A 24,564-nucleotide genomic window follows, 5' to 3' on the forward strand; every position below is an offset into this window, starting at 1 on the left:
GCAACTTAGAGTGTTAGAGACTTGCCCAAGGTCACACAGCCGGTAGGTAGCAGAGGCAGGATATGACCTGGTAAAGGAGGTGGTCAAATGTCAGTTCATTTCAACAAACACTTATTAAGCATCTACTAGAGTGTAGGTGCTGGGGATACAGAGCACAGACCTCAGAGGGTTGGTTTAAGATCAAATGAGATAACGCTGTAAAGCTCTTTGAAAACCTTAAAAGGGCTGTATTATCAATGCTAGCTAATTTTATTATGCCACAGAGGAAACAAGTGAAACAGTTCCTGCTTTTAATCAGCTTATAACCTATTCTGGGTTACAACATGTATATAGTTAAGGAAATAAAAAACTAATTTCAGGAGAGAGGGACACACACACACACACACACACACACACACACACACAGAGCAGAGAATCTGCCCCTGCTAGGGTGCCCTGTATGGGACTGGGACCTCCTCTTTCCCTGGTGCACAGCCTCTCTGGGGGCTGGAATGCCCTGAATGCGGAGTGCTCCTAGCCTGACCCCATCTCCAATGTCAACAGAATTCTCTGTCCGTCTCCCTGTACTGACTTGAGCTGGAAAATGATTCACTGTGACTTTTTCTGTATTTTCCCACCAAGATTTGGTCTTGGGTGTTTTGTAGGTTGTTTTTAATGGAGATTTTTTTTGCAGGAAGCTCACTGTACTGCTTCAACATACTCGTTCATCTTGGTTACCAGGAAAGAAATGTATCTTAAGCCTTTACCCTTCCCCCCCAACTACCAGTGTTTTCCTTTTAAAACTACCTTGTGTGTAAGTACTACGTATGTACACATACATGTATTTATTAACTTTATATTTATGCTGTATACATTTTTCAATGTACTAATACATATATAATACACACATGTATTTATGAATTTTATATGGATGCTGTATATTTTTATATGTTCTAGTTATTTACCCCACTAGAACATAAGCTCACCGAGAAGGATTGTGTCATTCTTTGTACTTGTATTCCTAGCACCTAGCACAGTGCCTGGCACATAGTAGGTGCATAATAGATGACTGATCAATTGATCTGCTAAGAGAAAATGGGTCGGGGCAGAGGCTGTGACTTGAGGAGAGCAGAGGTGATTTAGAAAACCAACTGTGAATGATGTGATAGGGAATAAAAAAGAAATGAATAAAAGGACCATTGTGCAGCAATTAGGTTGGTAATTAAGGTCAGCTGGCATAAATTTATAGCAGAGATGATGAGCTAGATGCAGAAGCAAGGGTAGCTTGAAGGGAAAAGGGAATCAAGGGTGCAAAAAGGGGCCTTATTTCACAAAACACATATATAGATAAACTACGAACCATTTATTTGGTTTTATGATGATTTTTCATGTTTACATTTATTATGAGTATGTCTGAACTTCTGAAATTCACTAAAAGCAAATTGATGAAGCCAGAGGGTGAAGATCTGATTCAAGAACTGAAATATTCTGTCTTCTTGATTCCTCACTCAATTCTTCTTCACAACCCCCTTCAAGTGGGAAAAAAAGATAGTACCATTCCTCAGACTAATAAAACCTGCTGTGTTGTTGTGAATCTATCCAAGAACATACGAAAACTTTGGAGTGTGATGTCTTTGAAAAGAGGGACATATTTGTAGAAACAAAGAATTATACACAATATTTTTTAAAATCTTTTTTTTTTGGAGAGAAAGTTCTTATATTTTCCAAAAGCAAATACAATTTTGCTACATAAAATTTTAAGTGAAATGTGGACATTTAGAATAGCAAACAAATATGAGCTTTTTATGGCTGAAGAGAAGACTGACACAGAGGGGTCACTCTCATCTGGCTCATCACCCCTCAGACAGTTACCACATTCCCTCCACTTCTGTAACTCTTCAATTAGCTGCAAAGGTTCAATGCAGCACCCTCCTATGTTTCTCTTTATGACAATGTGTTCCAGAGTTGCCTCGTTAGCTATGAAAAGCATTTCTGTTTATGAGAGAAGAAGGAATGGGAGCAAAAGCCTAAGCCTCTGAAAAAGGTATGATCTATTTGAGAGGATACCTTCCTGCCACACACCTCTGGAAGGCTTTTCCATCTTTGTAGATAATACTGGATCAGAGAGGAAGTGTTGGTGGCTTTCTATAGTGAAACTCCACCTCTAAGGCAGTCAGGGCAAGGATGAAGGCAGGTGTCCAGAGCATGGAAGAGGAAAAAACTCAACAACACCAGCAGCAGGGTTCTCCAGCACAGGCACCAAGACCACGTGGGAAGTTTTTGCTACGGCTCCTACTACTAAGCAGACCAACCTCTGATCATAGGTTGCACTCACTTAAATTTTATATTCAGACCAATAGTGGACAAATCTAAGCAGAGACACCCTCACTCAAATCTCCCTGAACAGAGCAGAGAATTTTGATCTTTTTTTTTCCAAAGCATTTCTATGCTGGACTGTAGACTGGCATGAAAACAAGAATAAAAAACAGCATGAGTTTTCTGCCACCAATGCAAACAATTATTTGTTTCTGTTTAGCCAGAGAAGCACTGTCAACAAACTTAAAAACAAAATAGGACTTAAGTAAGCCACAGAAGTATCACTGAAAAAAATCATAGGGTTACAGACTTAAGAGTTTATAATTATGGGGGCCTTAGAGGTCATCTAGTCCAAACCCTTCATTTTACAGTTGAAGAAACTAAGGCCCAGAGAAGTGATTTTCTAAAGGGCTCGCAAGTTATTTTTAATACAAAAGCACATCATCTTATTATGCGAGAAACATACTATGTTGTAACACAGTTAAGTTCAAAGAGTTTTAATCAATATATAGTAATGTTTATTCAAGTAATTGCTATACACGACATTCTGATTTAAGATATTATTTTACTGAAATATACTTCAATTATTTTCTTTTATCACCAGAGTAAATTTGCAGGGGATTAAGCTATAAAAGATATAAAGATAAAGAAATTTGACTTCTTTATAACTAGGGAACATACTTCAAAAAGTTTAATTATAGTGTAATTCTTGAAGACATATATTATTTAAAAGAAAAAAAAATCCCAACACAGTGAAACCCAATTAATAGATCTGTTGATCGAAGAATAAGAACAAACCAGCTACTGACATAAATTTCTTCAGCCCAAATCTCCAAGGGTTCTATGCTTCTTGCAAATGTGTAAATCAACAGATTGATCCATAAACTAAGAGAAAAATACGTGTGAACAATATTCATTATTAGACAGGCTAAATGAAAACAATGTTTCCTAAAAGAATGAATACATCTGCATCTTATTTACACAATGATTTCACTCTGAAAATGAACTGTTCTGAATACCTAATGGAGAAATTTGTAAACCCTGAACAGCTACTAAGGGGAAACGAATGTGTGTTTAAAAACTGTTTATTTATGTTCAAAATACATTTAAAAGCTTCAGAAGATACAAAAGGAAAATCTTCTTTAAGAATCACATATTTTTAAAATACAGAAGACACAATGGTGAGCTAACTAATGATCATTATCAGGATATCAAACTTTCATAGAACAGGGTGCAAATGACTGACAACACAGTCCCCATGGATTTATATTCTGACTGGAAGAAACAATCCCTGGGGCGGAAATAAGTTGTTGCAGGCTAGAGAGAGGAAGCCTCATGTGATTTAGGACCCCTGCCTCCACGTTTTGTTTTTTTCTTTCCCTATTCTGAATTGGAAAAGCAAATCAAGGCTGAAGCAGGATAATCTAGAAGCCTATGCTAGAAGAAAACAGCCAAGAGCTAGCAGAGGGAAGCAAACTGATTGAAAGGTTCTAACAAGCCATTCAGCACCCCAAGGTACTACCAATACTATCAAGAGTAATGTATAGGTTTTAGCCAGTTTCTGACCAATAGCTTCATGAACGGAAAGCAACTATTTCTTATCCTGGGCATACCTAGTAGGAGAGTTAGCAAAACCATGACTAAAGATTTTTCAGATGCAATAGAGAAAAACAAGTTAAGCCTGGCCATATTACTTTAAAATTTTCCATATATGATATTTTATACTAATGTTAATAAGTGAAATCAGGTATGTGGTGCTTAAAGCTTACACTTCAGTGTCGTGTAATGGAAAGGGCACAGAATTTAGAGTCATAAACCCTGGCTTTGCCACTTAGTAACTCTGTAACACTGCACAAATAATCTCAAAAATGGAAGGTGCTGCAGGTGATTTGGTCCAATTTTTATACCAAAGCATGACTTTATTAAGCTCATGCTATATACCAGACACTGTGCTAAGCACTGCATTTACAAAAAGAAACAGAAAACAAAAACAAAACAAACCCCCCCCCAACAGTCCTTGCCCTCAAGGAGATCACAATCTAATGAACTCACAATCTTATCTTAGCAAACTTACAGAGGCAAAAACCTGCTTTCCTAAAACTTTCCCAATGGAATCTTAGTCTTGTTCTTAAAGTTGAGAAGAAAAAAATTGTCATCTTTATATATGACAAGCCTAAGTTCACACATTCCTTGAAATTCTTCCTTATTTCAAATATCCCTATTTCCTTCCACTAATTAACAAGCAATATAATTTCTTCATTCTCATCATCCTTGCCTTCCTCCCCTTGATATGCTCCAGGTTAAAAATTTTGACTCCAGTCCCCAAACTGAACACAATGATTTAGACATGGTCTGACAAAGGACACCTTCATGCTCAGCAATAAACTTCTATTTGGACATCCTAAGATTAAAGTATGCTTTTTTGACTGTGATGTCACACAAACTAGAATTCACAGGCAGATGTTAAGTTCACGTATGTGTCTTTTATACCTGTAACCAAAAAGATAAATAATTATTTTAGTATCAACATCAAGCACAGGAATGAGGGAGACATATGACTGACAAAGATGAGTGCCGATGTTATGGTATTTTGAACAAAATTCATCTAAGTGGGAGATACTCTGCAGGAGCTGATATCTTTCACAGAATGGTTGGATGGAGCTCTAGAAGGGAGCTTGGAGAACATCTAATTCAACATCTTCATTTTATAGGCAAGGAAACTGAGACCTAAGGAGGCTACATATCTTGCTGTTGTGATATACAAGCAGTAAGAATTAGGGGTGAGATTTGATTCTAGAACCAATTCTCTTTCCACTACACCATGTTGTTCTTGCAATGTTCCTTACATGTATGACATTGTACTGATTTCATAAAGCCCTGGAATCCTACAGGTCTCTTCAAGGAGGTCCACAGTTACCCAACAGAGATTGGCTTAGCAATTTACACAGGAAAAAACAAATGGACAAAGAATGCATATTGTCTGGATTATGACACGCTACTAGTTAGAAAGTCCATTGAGCTAATGAGTAAATATATCTTGGACAAAGAAAATCACTGAATAGTACTCAGGACTGACTGGGAAGAGATCAGTTAGGACTGTATTTGGGAAACCGCCTACCTCCTTCAATAAATTATAAATAAATTATATGAATAAACATTAATTAATTAATAACTTTATATATAAAACCATATATATAAAACCACTGCAAAAGCCCAATTTTTAACACCAATATTCTCCTGGTGATGCTACAGAATATGGCTATGAATTTTGGGATGGCATCATGGGATCATAGCCCTGGAGATGGAAGGAACCTCAGAGTCCATCTTAATCAACCTCCTCATTTTGCAGATGAGCAAATCAAAGCCCAGAAAAAATTAAGGGACTTGCTCAGGGTCATATAATATTAAGTGACAAAGATATAATATCAACACAAGCTAAGTCTTCTACTTCAGAAAAATAAAAATTCACTTTTTATTTCATCATGCTTAATGTTAAGTGAGTGGGAATATATTGCTAGTGATGACTTCCTTGCTCCTGAGAAACTATTAATTAAGGGCATATATGACTTATATATACATACATGTGTGTATGCATGCATGTATACAAAGGCTGCTTTTAGTGAAACACAGTGTCCAGAACATTAATGAAAGTCCTCGGGGTGCTAGGCGGCACAGTAGATAGAGCACTGGCCCTGGATTCAGGAGGACCTGAGTTCAAATCTGGCCTCAGACACATAACACTTACTAGCTGTGTGACCCTAGGCAAGTCACTTAACCCCATTGCCTAGCCAAAAAAAAAAAAAAGTCCTATAATTTACATGAGGTGAAATACACAGAATATTAAGCCTGGAGTCAGAAAGAGTGCAACCCTGGACAAATCCCTTAACCTCTGTTTGTCTCAGTTTCTTCATCTGTACAACAGGGATAATAATCGCATCTGTCTCTAATGGTTGTTGTAAGATTCAAATGAGATCATAATTATAAAGTACTTAGCATAGTGCCTGGCCCAGTTGCTACATAAACGTTAGTTATTGTTATCATTATTACACTGGTCATACCATAACTGTAATATTATGTTTATTCCTAAAACCACATTTTAAGAAAGATATTCTCAAGCTGGAAATGATTTAGAGGAAGGTGAACAGTATGACAGAGTGACAGGAAATAATTAATAAGCCATTTATTGTTATTACTCATTTCATCTGTGTCAGACTTTTGGTATAATACATAAGGTAAAAAGAGAATTGTCCTTGCCTTCAAGGCACTTACATTCTGTTGAGGGAAACAACACGTACATATATAAGCAAATCTAAAGTATGTTCAGAGGGGGAAGGCACTAGCAGGTGGGGTAATTCCTCCTGGAGGAAGTGGCAGCTGAGCTGATTTTTGATGGAGGCTTGAAATTCTAAGAAGCAGAGATGAGGAGGGATCATGTTCCAAACATGAGGAAGACTGTGCAAAGGACAACAGAGTTAAGGTATGAATACGTATGTAAAGGATAGCAAGCAGGCCATCTGATTGGCATGAAGTGCGCAGAAAGAGGAACAATGTCTAAGAAGTGATTCAAGGAGGGCATGATGGTGGTTAAAAGTTCAAGGTTTTGAAGGGTTCTCATATGGAGAAGGCATAGTTGTGGTATGTTTGGCCCCACATGGAAGAACCAGGAGCAAATAAAAAGTTTTAAAGAGGCAAATTTAGGCTTCATGTCAGAAAAACTTCCTAAAAATGAGGGCTGTCCAAAAGTAGAATAGTTGCCTTTAGAAGTGGTGAGTATCATCTTTCTGGGAAGTCTTCAATCATGGTCTTCTGCCTGAAGTGCTCTCTTTCCTCATCTCTGCCTCCTGGCTTCCTTGGGGCTTCCAGTGAAATATTTTTTGTAAGTAATTATTTTAATGCATTAGGCCAACACCCACATAAAAAATCCAAACAAGTGTGATCTGTCTCTTTCCAAATTAACACAAACCCTCATCAAACCTCATTGCTGGAAATAATATCTATATGGATATTGGTCTCTCTACCCACTCAGCCCAGACTCTCAGCTCATGGCTGGCTGACTGTCCATCCACCCACGCAGATGGACAAGCACTTGCAGGGTATGTTACAGGGGAGATTCCTTTGGTGCATGGATTAAAATAGCTGGCTATTGAGGTCCCTTCCTATTCTCATATTGTGGGATTTTGTGATAGTGCTTTGCAACTTGAGATTTTAGTATTTATTAGCTTTAAAAATTGCAAGTTACACACCTTCCTGGCCTTTTCACAGTATGTATTGTTACACAGCAGTTACAATTAGGTTTGTATCTTCTGGGCATTACTATAGGAACCTGGGAGAATGCTTAAAAGCACATATGCCTTGCTCATGCTCTTGAATATTGGTAATGTTTCTTGCTCCCTGCTACTATGTCATGTAAAAAAAGGGCAGTCAAATGTTTGTTAACGATGATGATGGTGATGACTATGGGGGCTGAAGCAGGAATTAATAGAATTAAATATAACCAAAGATTTAGAGCCAGAAGGGATATTAGAGGTGATCTTATCCAATCTCGTCATTTCATAGCTGAGCAAACTTAGGCCCAGAGAAGTGAAATAACTGACCAAGTCACATAGACAGTGAGTATGAAAGGTGGGATATGAACCCAGCCCCCTTCTCTCCCCACTTTGACTTCAAATCCAGCACTCTCTTTCCATCATCCTCCCTTAGAGAGGCAACTAATACATAGTATAAGTGATAAAAACAAATGAGCTATTTGGAAAGAGATGAAATATCCATGGAAAGACATAAAATTAAATTACTAAATCATTTAGCTAAGGCTGGCTCCTGCAAGGATAAGTAGGAGGAGGAAGTATTAAGCAGACTGGAGTGATGCTCAGTTGCAGGGGAAGTACCAGAAAGCACACATTTCAATGTTTAGCAGCCATTGGATGAATAATTCTTAAATAAATAAAAGAATAAGAGTGGCCACAATGATATAAGGAGTAGCACCTCAATTAATTAGCCTTGATGGAAACTACCTTAGTAAGCAATGAAGTAGGAGAGTAGACTGAGCTTTCTTCAACATGGCAGAACTTGTTAATGGGATGCTCCTTAAAGACAAGCATTCCTAACCTGGATTGGGTGAAATATTTTCAAAATGTATTTTAATGCAATTGGTTTCATTTATAATCTTATTCTATTGTATTCACTTTAAAACATTATTCTGAGATGGGGTCCAAAACTTCAAAAAGGGGTCCACAACACAAAAATTTAAGAGCCCCTGTTTTGGGAGTTCGAATGATCATAATTATTTATGATTAGTCTTCCTAATGCTCAAGCCTGGCCAAGTTAATCCCCTGCTCAAAGATATTGAGTTGTGGGGCAGGTAAGTGGCGTAGTGGATAGAGCACCAGCCCTCAAGTCAGGAGTACCTGAGTTCAAATCAGGCCTCAGACCAAACACTTACTAGCTGTGTGACCCTAGGCAAAACACTTAACCCCAATTGCCTTAAAACAAAACAAAAATTAAAAAAAAAATCTTGAGTGGCTGCTTATTGCCTCTGGAATTAAATAGAAACACTTCAGCCTAACAGTTGTAGCCCTTCACAAGTGGATCCAACCTGCTTTTCTAGATTTTTTTCATATTATTCCTCTTTATGTGCTTTCTATTTTAAAATGGCCTATTACTTGCCAGTGCACCCACTATTTCTGTGCCTTCCTACAAACTGTACTCCTTGCTTAGAGTGCATATCTTCCTCATCTCTGCCTCCTTTCTTCAAAACTCAGAGCAGCATATCAGCTCTTATGCAAAGCCTTTTCTGGTTGTTCCAGTTAGAGTTCTCTCTTTACAAATTATCTTGTATTTACTTATCTGTGTACGTGATATATCTTTACAGTAAACTCCCTAAGGTTAGTGGTTGTGCCTAGCACGTAACTGGCACTTAACAAATGTTTAATGACATCATGCCTAGGGGACAAAAGATATTTTTAAATAAAATATAGGAGCGTTATTTGAAGGTAGATTATTCTCCTGTGTAAGAACTGAGAAATCCATGATGTCTGGACAATGCCAATGTTTTTCAGAGTTAAGCAGTTAAATATTGTTTCTGTCTGATGGAATCCTGAGACAAAAGCTTGAACCAAACTAAAATATAAATCAAAACTAGAATGAAACACATTAGTTTGCTGGATCCCAAATCAAATCTGTATATTATAATTTTGTTAAACGATGAGTCATAACTAAAGTAAAGATTTTAACTCAATCATTGTTTCTTAGTTTAACATACAAAATAACTGCCACAAGGAAGAGGCCAAAAAAAGACCAGAAACTGTCTTTCAGACACATAATCTTCTTGCCTAAGAGAAAGACATGAAAACTAAGGGCAAAAACAGTTTAGAGTACAGTTTCATTTGTAAAACATGACAGAGATAGAGAAGGGAAGTATTAGCTCAAAACCAGTAAAAAGTAGCTGAGAATTAAAAAAAAAAACTCTCCACAAAGTCTTTTGTGAAATCTAGGTAAGGAAGACAGTTCTGAAAACATATTTTTCAAAGAGATATGCAAATCCATGTAATGGATTTGCCAGCATTTCCAAAATGATTTGTTCTCAATGGCAGGATAGTTGAATTACTGCATATGGAGTCTACTGCTTTAGTATCGGACATACCACGTAGAGAATGTGGAAAGAAAAATGAATACAGAGTTGAAGGACCTGGGTTCACATTCTCTGCTACTCATTATTGAAATGACCTTGCATATGTCACTTAAACTCTTTGGGTCTCAGTTGCTCCATCTGTTAAATGATGGAACTGGACTGGACATTCTCCATGGTATCTTCTTGTTCTAAATTTTATCATAAAATAAAATATGGAAGAATGGCGTTAAAATTTTAAAGGTACTCTGACACCACAAACACGCTATATAAGCAGTATTGCTCTTCACCCTCTTCCTTCTGTGTTCTCTCTTGCATTCAATAATAGTATGTTACGCTTTTGTAAGCATTCCTTCTCTCTCTGTTGATACATTCTAAGTGTCAGAATCACTGGAGAAGGCTCATTAAGACTATTCAACACTGACTACTCTCATTCTTAGTGCTCAGATGCTCTTATTCATAAGATCTTAGGAGCGTCGATCTAGAGTCAGAAGGAAATTTAGATGCTATCTAGTCCAATCTCCTTATTTTACCTATAAGGAAACTGAGGCCCAGAAAAGTTAAATTGCTTTCAGTGAAAAAATGGGGATCTGAACCTAGATACTGTGACTGCAAGTTCAGGTACTCTCCGCTATACTCGAATCAATTTTCAAAATGTGTCAGAGGGCAAGATTCCATGTAAGAATAAAAATTCCATGTAAGAATAAAAAAAAAAAATACCATGGCATATACTTTAAAAAAGGAGGTAGACTCAGAGTTAAGTAATTGATACTCAGATACTAGACTGGGATAAAAAACAAACAAACAAAAAATAACTGTACAAGGCTATCAATGATCCTTAGCATTTTGAAACTAAAATAGATAAATAAATAAATTCTTTTGAACATCAATATTCTCACTGCAATACTATGTGGATGTGAATAAAGGAACACTACGTTCTCAGAAGAATAAAAATTAGAGATGACTCACATGGCAACAGAAAGACATATGGTAAAAGTATTCTGATAAAAAAGTATTACTTGTTCATGAGTAGACAAGGCCATGCCTGTTTGGGAAAAGATGGTTGGCAGTTACTTAGTATGAAAGAGAAACAATAGGGGGATAGAGCTCGTACTTGACTGGTACCCTTCAAAGGCTAAAGAAATTTCATGATGGCCTCAAGAGGACTGGATAGATTCTCTGGACGATTTATGAATGGTTACAGAAAAGAACTGTGGAGAATATGAAGGTACAGGTGGACAGTGGTCTATCTCAATGGGAGAAATATCCATTCTGATGAGATCACAAAGTCATCTAAGTTATTAAGAACCAAACCAAATGTAATAATATCTGATGAGTTAGTCTTAACCAGAAAACTACTTTCTGTATTTTCTAAAGTTATTAATCTTGAAAAAGACATTATCTAAATTTTTTTATTTCAAAATTTTCTTAGTAAAACTTATGTGCCATTTAATTGTTTATTATTAGGGCCCTGAACCTCAACTCTGTACCTTAATCAGAGAAATTTTGCAAAGGGATAACCAAAAATCTACAAACGCACAAATTCATAAACGTTACTTTGCTCAGCCATTACACCAAGAATAATGTGATTTCTGAGATGCAATACAGCATGAAGTAAGATAGGCCTTGGTGGTTCTTTTGCAATGACAGTAAGGAAATTGTTGGAGAAAGACAGGAGGACTTTATTTGAATTTAATCACAAGAAGAAAAAAATGAACAGAAGTAGCAAGATTCTTACATGTAATTGCTTAATATAAGAATTAGATTTCTTAATAATTTATACAATGGTATTTATACAATGTTAAATTTATACAAAAATTTATACAAATTTTTAAAAGACTTGGAATATTTAGTACATTAATGTAATCTCATCTATTGTTGTATGTAACACAGTCAACTCCAAAATCTAGAGAGTCTGTTATATTTCAAAAACTTAATTTTTGGTATTAAAAAAAGATATCAAATTAATTATTAAATTCACTACTAAATTATCAATAGTCTGAAGGAAATAATTTAAGTCAGAGATAATTGTCTTCTTGTGACCAGCTGTTTCAAAATTGGATATTAAGTAATTCAGACACTGTTTTTTTGCAAAGGTTGCATGATTTAATAAATTCCCATATGGCCCAACATGTGCCAGAACTACTAGGTTATCTGAAATCCAGCTGCTGTTATTACAATAGCTGCCAACTTTCAAACAACTGAAGAGAATAATGAATCAGCTTCAAGTTGGTTCATATGTAAACCTGTAGTGCTTCGAGCAAAAACATGGGCCAATTTCAACTGTAAAGAAAATTAATTAAAAGGATTTCACTTCCACTGTTTGAGAAATATTAAACTCTATAATAAATATTGTTGAGTTCTTCAGTTTTAAAACCCGCAGCTTCAGGTAAGCAAGCACTTTTATTCTGGATTTCAGTTTTAAATGTTGTGGGTGGACTTAAAATATTGGATCCTTTGAGGAAATTGACTGAGATGCTGGCTCCTTAAATTTTTGATGCAAAATTTTAGATACCAGAAACACACTGCTAAGAGGAAAAAAAATGAGATTTATTTTTAAATGACTTAACCAAATAGAATGTTTTACACTTTACATGACAATAGAGCTGAGGAGTGGGGAAAAGGCATAGTTTTGATCAAAACACACCAACATTAAAGGCTATAGAAAGAGAAGAGAAAAACTAAGGAAATCCCATTGTAATTAAACAACAATTTTACAAAGTTTAGTTATTCCTCCACAACAACAAATTATGAAGCCTCCTTCATTTTGGCTCTGGTGCACATGGGAAAACAGGGCACCACCAGCAGGCACTTTCTATGTGATTGGAACCCAATTCAATTAGCCAAATTTAATGCTAAAGATTGTTGTAAGCTTCCCAAAACCATGGGTCGGTTTACATAGATAGGGGAACCACAAAGCTTTGGAGATTGCAAAACAAACATTTTGAGGAATTAATCCATTTGATCAAATCCTGTTTCTTCCAAACAGGAAGAAAAACATTCAATGTTTGGAAAGTGGTGTATATGCCACAGAAAAATAAGAAGGATGGCTAAAATTCAGTAGCAAATGCTCTCCTTAAGATCTTTTCAGTACATAATCTCTCTCTATCTTAGTTGAAAACGATTTGAGGAAAAAGACTGCCTGGGACGATAATAAGCTCCCTTTCACTAGGAGGTATTTTTGTTGAGCCTGTATGAACAAGTATCAGGATGTTGTTGAGAGGATTTCTCAATAGGTAGAGGATGAACTAGCTCAACCCTAAAAGTCTGATATCTTAAATTCAGAATTGCTAAGCCCTCTGATACTGCAATAAACATGACTTAAAAGACTGATAGAAGATCAGCTGTGTCTTCTACCCTGTCTATAACTTATTATTTTATTATCTTCTGTTGGTACTTTAATTTTCAAAATATGTCCCTCTCCTTCCCCCTATCCAGGGATGGTTTAATGATGCTGATGAGACTGCTCAAGATGTGACAGACATAACAGGTACATTCATCACAAACATCTATGAGGCTGAATCTTGTCGTAGGCCATCTGCTTAGTTAAGAATCAACAAGGTCATACATTAAAGAAATGAGTCAACTTTACCCCAAAGTGAAAGGAAGGAAAAGATACTGATTCTTGAATTTCCCTTTATTCCATTCCCACAAAGAACTGTTTGAAAAAGTGTTCTGGGCTACTTTAGGTAACAAAAAGCATGTCTACACTTGGCAAGAATTGTGAAAGATTCATGAACTGTGCATTATTTGCTATTGCTTCAATAGGTAAGAATCAAGACACTTCACAGGTGCAGTACTGCATTTGCACTTTCGAAACATTCCATTTATCAGTGCCAATGTTTGCAAGAGGATTCTTTTATGCCAGACAAACTAGTTACTCTGAGATGGTATAAACACAAGGAAAAGAGGAAGATAAAAAAGTTAAAAAATCAATTACAAACACCTATAATTAAAAAAACAAACAACTTTCCATTCTTGATCAACATTTACATTGTTGCTAGAAGTCTGAAAGTACTAGGGAAGCATTATTACCCTGTTTCTACATTTGTAAGCTGTATAAATTTAACCATTTTATTTTCAGCGGAAATTATGAGTTTCTGCTATAACTTTTTTTTTCAGCTCATTGACATGCATTTCCAAACAGTTATTTGTATTTTAATGAATCTAAATATTATGTGGTCAGGATAATTCAGAAGTGTCTAAGATTGAAATAAACTAAAAGAAAGCATGAAGAAAAAAGACTCAAGGAGTGGGAAGTCAAAATAAATGAGGGAAGAAATAGTTTTAAAAATGAAACATGGTCAACTAGGTTGAATGACTGGTTAAAGATAGAAAAAATACTTACGTTAGAATACTCAAAAAGGAGTCACATCATAGTAGTAACTGAACATGACAAAAATGTACATTAACATTAATAGGATAACAGAAACAGGTAAAAGTAAGTTCGGGAAGCTACATGGCTCAGTGGATAAAGCACTGGGTCTAGAATTGAGAAGATCTGAGTTCAAGTCTGGCCTCAGACACTTACTAGCTGTGTGACCCTGGGCAAGTCACTTAACCTCTGTTTGCTTTAATCCACTAGAAAAGGAAATGTATCTTTGCCAAGAAAACCTCATGGACAGTATTGCGGTGATATGGTCCATGGCATCACAGCAAATTGAAAACAACTGAACAATAAAGAAATAAGTTCAACTGCTAAGAAAATATGTGGGGAAAAAAAGGAATTCCCAGAAAGTGTCAAGTCCTAGGTTTCAAAATATCCAAACAACACTACACATCAACAAAGAGAGAATGCTACACTGGGCTTAAAGTGATGCTACATGACCTTGGTAACTCACATTTATTTCCTAATTTCTAGAAGCAGGCACTCAACATTTTATGATGATGATCTCTGAAGAGTATCATTAGTGCTGGTGAAGATTTTCTAAAGAAATAAAATGTGTTTTTGTGTCTGAGTGTAAATAACAATTAACTTTGGTCAATAGTAACTTTGCTTTGATAAAACAGAAATCTGTAACTATCATATAAATCACAATTTTTAAAGAAAACTCTATGAATGAATGTATAAAGGCAATTTTAGATACTCCTCCCTAAAATTTAACCATTGCCAAGGCCATGACTGGGCCCCTCTACTGGTCAAAGTTAAGTATAAAATGTCAAAAAGTCACTTTAAAGGAGATTAGGCAAAAAGAAATGAACTTGGTTTAGATCTAGCATGAAAAAAAATCACAATTCTTATTGTTGTAGGAAGATTATCAATTCTGTATAAATTAAAGTTTTCATAAAGAGTTGTAAAGTGGTTTAAGCCAAGGAGAAAGAAGAAACCACATCAAGGGCATATTTCTTAGAAAACACAAAGGTTTTGAAAATTTCCAAAGGTATTCACATTTCCTCTTGTTCCTTTAATTATAGTGTTGCAAGTAAGTACGTTTCTATCATAAATTCTTGACTAAAAAAAAAAGAAATTATTATTTTCATGGGTACTTACTTATCTTTCAGAAAATCCACTACTCGTTTGAAGTCCGCTACACAGTATTCTCTTTTCATTTCCATTAACACACTGTCAGAGGCAGATTGTACTGGTATGTGCAGAAACGCATAGACTCTTGGATGATTGAGGATTTTTGCCATTTCCTAAAAATGTGGAAGAAAACACGAATTTTTGAAAATGACAAATCAAGAAACATACACATCAAAACCAATTCTCCAAATGTTTACAAAATACACATATTCTCAAAGAGAGTATTTAAGAGTTTTTAAAGTTTCTGCTAATCCATACTATTTTTTCATAGAATCAAAGAATCTCTTATTTATAAGAGACCTCACATGCCATCTAGCCCTGCTTGTGGCTGAAGAAGAATCCCTGTACAGCCTGCATTCAGGACCAGGCCTTTGCTTGAAGTCATCTAGTGAACAGGAAAGCCATGACTTCCCATGTTATCCAATTTTACTTTTAGATAGCTATATTTGAGAACTGTTGGGTATTTTTAAAATATAGATTTTAAGATATTTCCCAGTTATATTTTTAAAAACATTTAAACATTCTTTTTTTTTTAATTTAGAGTTCCAAATTCTCTGTCCCTCTTGCTCCCTTTCCCACTCGTTGAGAAGGCATGCAACATCAACTATACATATGAAGTCATGCAAAACATATTTCCATATTGTTGTTCAGTTGCTCAATTGTTTTTGAGTCTTTGTGACCCTATGGATCATAGCACGTCACTACTGTCAATGGGGTTTTCTTGGAATGGATACTGGAGTGGTTTGCCATTTCCTTCTCCAGAGGATTAAGGCAAACAAAAGTTAAATGACTTGCCCACACAGCTAGAAAGTGTCTGAGACTAGATCTGAACTCAGGTACCATATTATCCATTTTGTAAAAGAAGACACGCATTTAAAAAAATATGCTCAGTGTGCACTCAGAGTTTATCAATTCTCTCTCTCTAGAAGTGGATCGCATTTTTCATCAAGGGCCCCTTGGAATTGTCTTGGATCACTGCCTTGATCAGAGTCTAAGTCTTTCACAGTTGATCACCATTACATTATTGCTAATACTATGCAAAATTGGTTCGGCTCACATCACTTTGCATCAATTTACATAAGTCTTACTGGGGTTTTTCTGAAACCATCTTGATAATCATTTCTAATAGCCCAATAAGTATTCCATCACATTCATGTATCACAACTTGTTCGGCCATTCCCCAACTGATGGGCATCCCTGTAATTTCCAGTTCTTTGACACTATAAAACGAGCTGCTATAAGTATTTTTATTTTACAAATACATACTTTTCCCTTTGCTTTGATCTCTTTGGGATACAGACCTAGAAGTGGTATTGCTGAGTCAAATGTGTGCCGTTGTATAGACTTTTAGGCATAGTTCTAAATTGTTTTCCAGAACAGTTGGACCAAGTGTTAGATATTATATGCGCCTTTAAGAAATTCTTGGAGGGTTCCTAACTAAAAAGTGAATACCCCAAATATATTAATAGAAAGAGCAAGTGTTTGGAAATTTCTAATTATATCTGGTCTTAGCTAAAACCAAAAACAAACAAAATCCCCCAGAATTATCAGAAGTCATTATATGAAGTGATATAAATGTGAAATATCAGAGATGTCCGAGATACAAAAAGAGCTTAAAAACAAGTTTGTTGGTTAAACTAATGTTTTTAGATCGTCTCAAGAAAGAAAACAATAAAAGCTCTAAAGTTTTAATGACATTGTCTTTTTTCATTAGATGTAAACACTGGGAATCACAATTCATTGTGTGTTTAAGTACAGAGATGCCCTAGTTTTGGGGTGAGACAATTTTTCTTTTGTTTGTGAACAAGCTGACAGTGGATCCAAAACACTTCTTTCAGACTGAATCTTTTCCGAATAATATAATCAATCATGGAATCAATATTTATTGAGCTACTGCTAATACAGGCTTAAAGAAGTTGGACATTAAAGCCAGCTAATTCGCCACTGATCGATGAAGACCTTGCCTGTCTAAGAAAATGGATCGTTATACATGTATAAAAACCCTTAAACATTTACACTTACAAACAAGAGAAGTTAAAAGGAAGCAGATATAAAATGAAGGAAGTTAGGACAGTGGCCTGTGGATGCCTAAGGACTAATCTCAGAACAGTGCCAAAGTTTAAGGAGGAGGATCAGAGAAGTTGGTGCTGATGAAGACAAGTGAAGGGAAGGTGTTAAGGCAGTAGACCTTACATTGATGAACTTCTTCCCTCCAAAGAGGAAGGCAGTTGGATCATCAATTTCAAGGCACAGGAGCACTGAGGCTAACAGTAATAAAAGATATCAAGAAAGCTATTTTTTTCTTAAAATATTTTGCATATTTAAAGACATCTGTAGTATTTAAAATACTGTATTTTGCCATATATTATCTAATTTGTTTGTTGATGTTAATTATATCCTTGCAAAAAACGTTGTCAAGATCTTACTGCATTAAAGTCAGTAAATGCCACAGAATAATTTCGAGAGTTGTACAGGGGTTTCCACATATGAATTATCTCCACTGCCACCCAGCCCTTTTCTTCTTTTCAGGGAGTGATCTTTTGGAGAGTCTATTATTTACAATATTGTTAATTTTAAAAGATAGATTTTTTCTGAAAGGGAAAAGAAAAGTAGTCAATGTTGTGGTCAACTTACAACAGTTCTTAGAAATACACCCAAAAGGAAGATAAACTTTAAAGTTTCCAGGTAAAAATAAACATTTGGATAATTCTTGGACAATTATGCTGTCCATTATCAAGAATAAACAATGCCTGTGTGCTTTGTAATGGACAAGCCCAATACTGAAAAAATTGTTATTATAAAGTTTATAAACTAGAGAATAGTTTTAAAACATATGGAATTCTTACTGAATCCTTCAGTTATTTTAGTGAGGTTGTCTGGTCAATATACTTATCATTATTGTATCTATTGTTTTATATATTTATATGTATGTTCTCTGCCTGCTGTGTTTTTGTCTCCTCCCTGCCCACACTAGTATTTTCATTTCGCTAACTTCACCAGGTACTGGGAAAATAGTTCTATGAGGAGAAATAATTATAGTTGATATTTATATGGAATTTCTATATCATTCTGATATAGACCCCAGCTACACTTCTTGGCAATTACTCTTGAGATACTGCCTTATCACCTGAATAGCATGTCTGAGAGACCCAAGCATAACAGTGAATGATAATTATTCTAACTTCTTTTAAAGACATTACAAACTAATGAACCAAGTGTCATGAGAGGCAATTCAGTGTTTTTCTTTGAAATATCCCAGGTAGATAACTGCTATAAAAAGGGTAACACACTAGATGAAAATTTGCCTTGTAAAATTATTTAAGGATATAAATTACCATTATTGCCAAATATAAGACTGGCTATATACATCTAGAAACTTTTCCTTTGGCTATTAAATATGGCATATACCCTATAGTTAAATTTATGATATGGTTAATTTTGGTTCCATATTATACAACCCTGCCACTCAACAGGTTTGGTAGTAGCAACAAATTAACATGACAAGGGACATATTTAGCTCAAGAGCCTATGCATACTATAAGGGAAGGAAGGAAAGAAGGGAACAAGCATTTATTAAATGCCTCACTATATACCAGGGACTATGCTAAGCACTTTACACATATCTCATTTGATCCATTTTATAGTTGAGGAAACTGAAGCAGACAAGAGGTTAAGTGACTTACCCAGGGTCACAGAGCTAATAAGTTTCTGAGGCTGGATTTGAACTCAGGTATTCCTGAGTCCAAGCACAGTGATCCATCCAATGTGCCATCTAGCTACTTCTGGATAGGAAGGAAAGCTCAAAGATATCACTACTTTTGAAGAATACTTCATAAACTCAACTACCCTAGAGTTTTTCTGATCTCCTTCTTCCTACCCAGTATGTGGTACACAATCAGATACATGCAATCACCAACTTATGAATGGGTTATGTACCAAAAATTGGCTTGTAAGTTATTTGGTATCAAATACATTTTCAATGTCCTAATGATTCTATCTTAGCAATATCTCTAATATCCTTCCCTTTTGTACTAACCACACTTGATTTTACAGCATTAGAGACAGTGTGGTACTATAGTAACTGACAGAATGCTTCACTCAGAAGTCAGGTAGCCCTGGGTCAAAATCCTGCCTCAGACACTTTTTAGCTGTGTGACCCTGTGCAAACCACTTAATCTCTATCTGTCTCAGTCTCCTCATCTATAAATTGAAAGTGTTCAACTTGAAGGCCTCTTTCAGCTCTAAATAAATGACTGAAATTGTTATCACCATTCTCAGCTACTTAGCCCTCTTTGGCTTTACTCTCATATCAAAATGACATCCTAACTTTTTTCCTCCCCTCCTTCTGCAGTTAGGACAAAATATCTTTAAGATCTAAAGAACAAACAAGCTAATGCTGGTGTTACAGAAACATAAGAAAATATGAAGGAAAGAATCTTTTTTTTGATTCTTATTCTTTTTTTGTCCCAGACAGGCAATTTCATTAGTATAAGGACTGCTGCCAATACAGAATAGCATTTGATTTCAGACTCAGCAGTCTTCAAATGAGTTACAGCACCCAGATGTGAAGTGAGGACTGGTCTGGGGTCATGCAGTCAGATGTGCTGGAGGCCTCCTGCCTCTGAGGCCTAGTTAATTCACTCTTCCAAACTGCCCCTCACATTGTAGAACTGATACTGGTGAAAAATCAATCTCATTTACATACAATTTGGAATCAGCATTGATGAACAGTTCTCATTCTAAAATGTAAAAATTCACATCTAGGGCAAAGAGCTAACATGGAATATATTTTCAGGGTTTGTAGTAAAAAAAAAAAAGGCATTTCCTAATTCAGTGGCTTTCAGACAAAGTATGAAAAGTTTCTAATTCTTACCATCACCAATCTCATCCTTGGTTCAAAAATCAACAGCCAACATGTACAATATGGAGGTATTGAAATGAGAAAGGAATCTTCTGGCATTCACTTCTGGTTTGAAAGCGTTACAATGTTTTGTGTTTAATTACTTATTTTTTAATTTTTAATTATTTATTAATTGCTTTAATTACTTATTAATTATTTATATTTCTTTTTAAGAGATATTAGTGGCTTTTTATTTTGATGGCATCTGTTCCCTGTGCAGGCAAGGGAGAAAAATGAAGAATTTAGGAGGCAAGAAAACAAATTGTTGGTAAAATCTATGGTTATTATATCAGGCTAGAAATCAGATATCTGGGTTCCAACAAGTGTTTGGTCATAAAGCATATGATACTAAGTATATCCTGACATCTTTTTTTATAATCACATTAGTTTGTAACCTTTATGTTTGATTTTTTTTGAAGGTTAAGTCTATAAAATACCACAAGAAAGACTCAGTAACTAGCCAGGTCAGTAAAATATCAGTGAAACCATTACTGGATTAAACTGACCACTTAACTCAGTCAAATCAATAGCCCCATTAAGACACTTATAATTAAGGAATAAAATAGAAATAGACTATTAAAGATGGATAATAAGAAATAATTACTTCTCAGTTGTCTGTGGCCTAATTATCTGATTTAAAGCTTATCAGAGAGAAATCTTGGTTTCTTATTTCACAGAGCGTAATGTCACAAAAAAAAATCCACTGGCAGATTCTAATTACAGTTTGGTCAGTAAACAGCTGTGTTACTTTAGACAAATGAATCCTACTGCACTCTAGGCACATCTCTAATAAATGTGTTGAGGTCCAGGGGTTATGTTCTAGAAAGAATATGGACAAAGTGGAGAGTGTCCAGAAAAGGGAGAATGTTAATGATGATGCTTAACGTTAACAATACTGACAATCATCAATATTTGTATTTATTTAAAGACTTTTAATATAGGTGTGAGATTTATTTTATCAGTGAAAGGCATCTAGGCAGTGTAGTGGAATCAAGGAGCTCTGCGTTCTCATCCTGCAGACTCTAGTTGTGTGACCATGGACACACCATTTAACCTTTCTCATCCTAATTTCCTCATCTTTAAAGCAGGGATAATAACAGCACCTACCTCCAATAAGGATATAATAAGACAATATGTATAAAGTGTTGTGCAAGCCTTAAGGCACTATACAAAAGGTAGCTATTATTAGCCACTATTAATGAGAAAACTAAGTCTGGTGAAAGGCCTCAAGACCAAGCAACATGAAGAACAGGCTACATTTATCTTAGAGAACTAAGGACTGAGGTGGGACATGATGGCTGTCATCAAGTATTTGATGAGTTGATATATGAGATTTTCGGTGAGGCAGTTGGGGTTAAGTGACTTGCCCAGGGTGATACAGCTAGTAAGCGTCAAATGTTCGGTCTGAGGCAGAATTTGAACTCAGGTCTTCCTGATTTCTGGGTCGGTGCTGTATCCACTGTGCCACCTCGCTGCCCCGGGTAGAAGTTTCAAAGGAGCAAAATGAAATTTCAGACTAAGTTCTGACATTCCCAAAAACTGAAATTTAGAGCAATACAAAAGTAGAACAGGCTCTCTTAGAGGGTTGGACCATTTAACACTAAGCTTCTGTGATTCTGCTCTGGGTCATAATTTCTTCATCGGTAAAATTTGGGAGTTGCCATAAGTGATTTCAAAGTCCTGTAAGTCTTCAAATATTCAGATTTCTATTATTGTCCCATTTGGTAAATGATTTCTCTTTCTGTTAAAATAAGCATAATCATGATTTGTAGAGAGCCAAGATAGAAGAGTACAGGAAGCAGCCCAGCTCTCTCAACATTTTCTTCCATATCCCTTTAAAATAACACTGCAGATTGAATTCTGGAGCAGCAGAGTCAACCAAAGGTTGAGGCTGAGATATATTTTCAACACAAGACAACTTAGAAGGTCAGAAGGAGAAGTCTGTGAAAATAGGGTTGGGGCTGGCTTAGAGCCCACATTGTGGAACACCAGATATAGGTCTTGGAAGTGGCAACTGCATCAGAGGCAGCTGTAGAAGATCTCAAGCCAGAGGCAGTAAGGGGATCTGGCAATTAGTCAAAATGAGATTATTGGGGAAGATGATGGAGTGAGCAGTAAATGCCTGTAATTCTCTCCTATTCACCTCCAAACAACCATAAAATAGTGCCCCAAAACAAATTCTGGAACAGCAGAACCAGAAAAAAGATGGGGTAAAAATCATTTTGCCCAAGAAATTTGGAAGATCAGTGAAAAGGCCTATCTCTCACTTGGATAAGTTCAGGACAGAAAGTGCCCCAGCAAGCCAGCAGCAAGCCCCACCTCAGCAAACCAGCAGGAGATCTTAAGAGTGTGATGGAACAGGCAAATGCCAACACCAAGACTTCTGATGGCCTCAGTGTAGCCAGGGGAACTGGCAGACTCCAGCCCCAGGAACTGCCATGTGCTTCAGCATAGTCCTGGGCAAAGAGGCAGCCTTTAGTGGTCAGACCACCACATGCTTCAGTGTAGCCCCGGAGGAGGAACATGCCAGATACCAACACTAGGTCCCTGGCTCAGCATCAGGTAAGCTGCCTTACCCCTATGGCCTCCAATAGTGCCAGCCACCCCCACCCCACCCTCTCAGAACAGCACAGCACAAGGGCACCCTGTGGGCCTCCGGGCCACATCAGTACAGCACCAGGTACTGGTGCTGGTAGCCAGGGCCTGCAGCCCCTAGCACAAGAAGTCTGAGACAATGCCCCTTCCACCTGGGGAACATGGCTCAAATTTAAAAGAAAGGAAAAGGCCAAAAAAATGAGCAAAAAAACAACAAAAAAAGAATCTGACCATGGAAAGTTCTTATGGTAACAGGGAAGATCAAGATACAAACTCAGAAGTGGACAACAATATCAAAAGATCTATGAGTAAATACCCGAAGAAAACTGGGAAGTGCTCTCAATCCCAGAAAGAACTCATGGAAGAGGTCAAAAAGGAGCTTAAAAATCATATAAGAGGGGTGGAAGAAAAATTGGGAAAAGAAATTAGAGTTATGCAAGGGAATTATGAAAAAAAATAAGCCAGCAGCTTAGAAAAAGAAAACAACTGCTTACAAACTACAATTCACCAAATGGAAAAGGAGAAACAAAAAATAACTGAGTTAGGACTTCAACCAAGAATCACCTACCCAGCGAAATTAGGCATAATACTTCAAGGGAAAAAACAGCCATTCAATGAAATGAGAGAATTTCAAGCTTTCATGACAAGACCAAAATTGAACAAAAAATTTGATCTCCCATATCAAGACCCAAGAGAAGTCTAAAAAGGTAAAAAGGGAAGAGAAAACAATCAATTCAATGGAGGTGAACTGTTTACATCTCTACATGGGAAGAAGATCCTTGTAATTCTTAAAAATTATACCACCAATAGTACAGCTAGAAGGAAAATACATAGACAAGGGTATAGGCATAAGGTGAATTTGAGGGAATGACATAAAAATAATTAAGGGATGAGAAAGAGAAGTACACAGAGTGAAGAAATAAGGGAGAGGCAGAATGGGATAAATTATTTCATACAAAGAGATGTGAAAAACCTATTATCGTGAAGGGAAGGGTAGGAGGGTGGAAGATGGGCATTGCTTGAACCTTACTCTCATCAGTATTGGCTCACAGAGGGAAAAATATACAAAATCAGTTGAATATAGAAATCTATCTTACCTGACAGGAAAGTAGGAGAGGAGGAGATTAAGTTGGAGGGTGGACTGAATAAAAAGAAGACAGACCAGGGGAGGTGACAGAGAGAAACAAAACACTGTTGAGGAGGGAAAAGCTGAAAGGAGAGAAAGGAAAAACAGGAGGAAAAATAATAGAGAGAAATACACAGTAATCGTAACTGTGAATGTGAATAGGATGAACTCTTCCATAAAACTGAATCCTACAATATTTTGTTTATCAGAAACACACTTGAAGCAGAGAGACACATATAGAGTAAAGGTAAGGGGCTGGAGCAGAATCTATCATGCTTCAGCTAAAGTAAAAAAAAAAAAAACACAGATAGCAATCCAGGCCTCAAAGTCAAAGCAAAACTAGACCTAAGTAAAAGAGATAAGAAAGGAAATTGCATCTTGCTAAAAGGTACAACAGACAATGAAATAATATCAATACTAAACAAATATGGACTAAGTGACACAGTATCCAAATTCATAAAAGAGAAGTTAAGTGGGTTACAGGGAGAAATACACAGCAA

At 36.3% G+C, this 24,564-nt stretch overlaps 1 protein-coding gene across 2 annotated transcripts in view; it reads right to left on the minus strand.

Annotated features, from left to right (window-relative positions):
* CDKAL1 (CDK5 regulatory subunit associated protein 1 like 1) overlaps nt 1-24,564 on the minus strand; it is a 668,649-nt gene that overhangs the window by 225,375 nt on the left and 418,710 nt on the right. For both annotated transcript variants that reach the window (XM_027874274.1, XM_027874355.1), the window contains one exon: nt 15,411-15,556. In XM_027874274.1, the coding sequence (XP_027730075.1) occupies nt 15,411-15,556 (146 nt within the window). The remainder of the gene's footprint in view (nt 1-15,410; nt 15,557-24,564) is intronic.

Source organism: Vombatus ursinus, unplaced genomic scaffold (genome assembly GCF_900497805.2).
Source record: "Vombatus ursinus unplaced genomic scaffold, bare-nosed wombat genome assembly UNPS02000577.1, whole genome shotgun sequence".
NCBI classification, from domain to species: Eukaryota; Metazoa; Chordata; class Mammalia; order Diprotodontia; family Vombatidae; genus Vombatus; species Vombatus ursinus.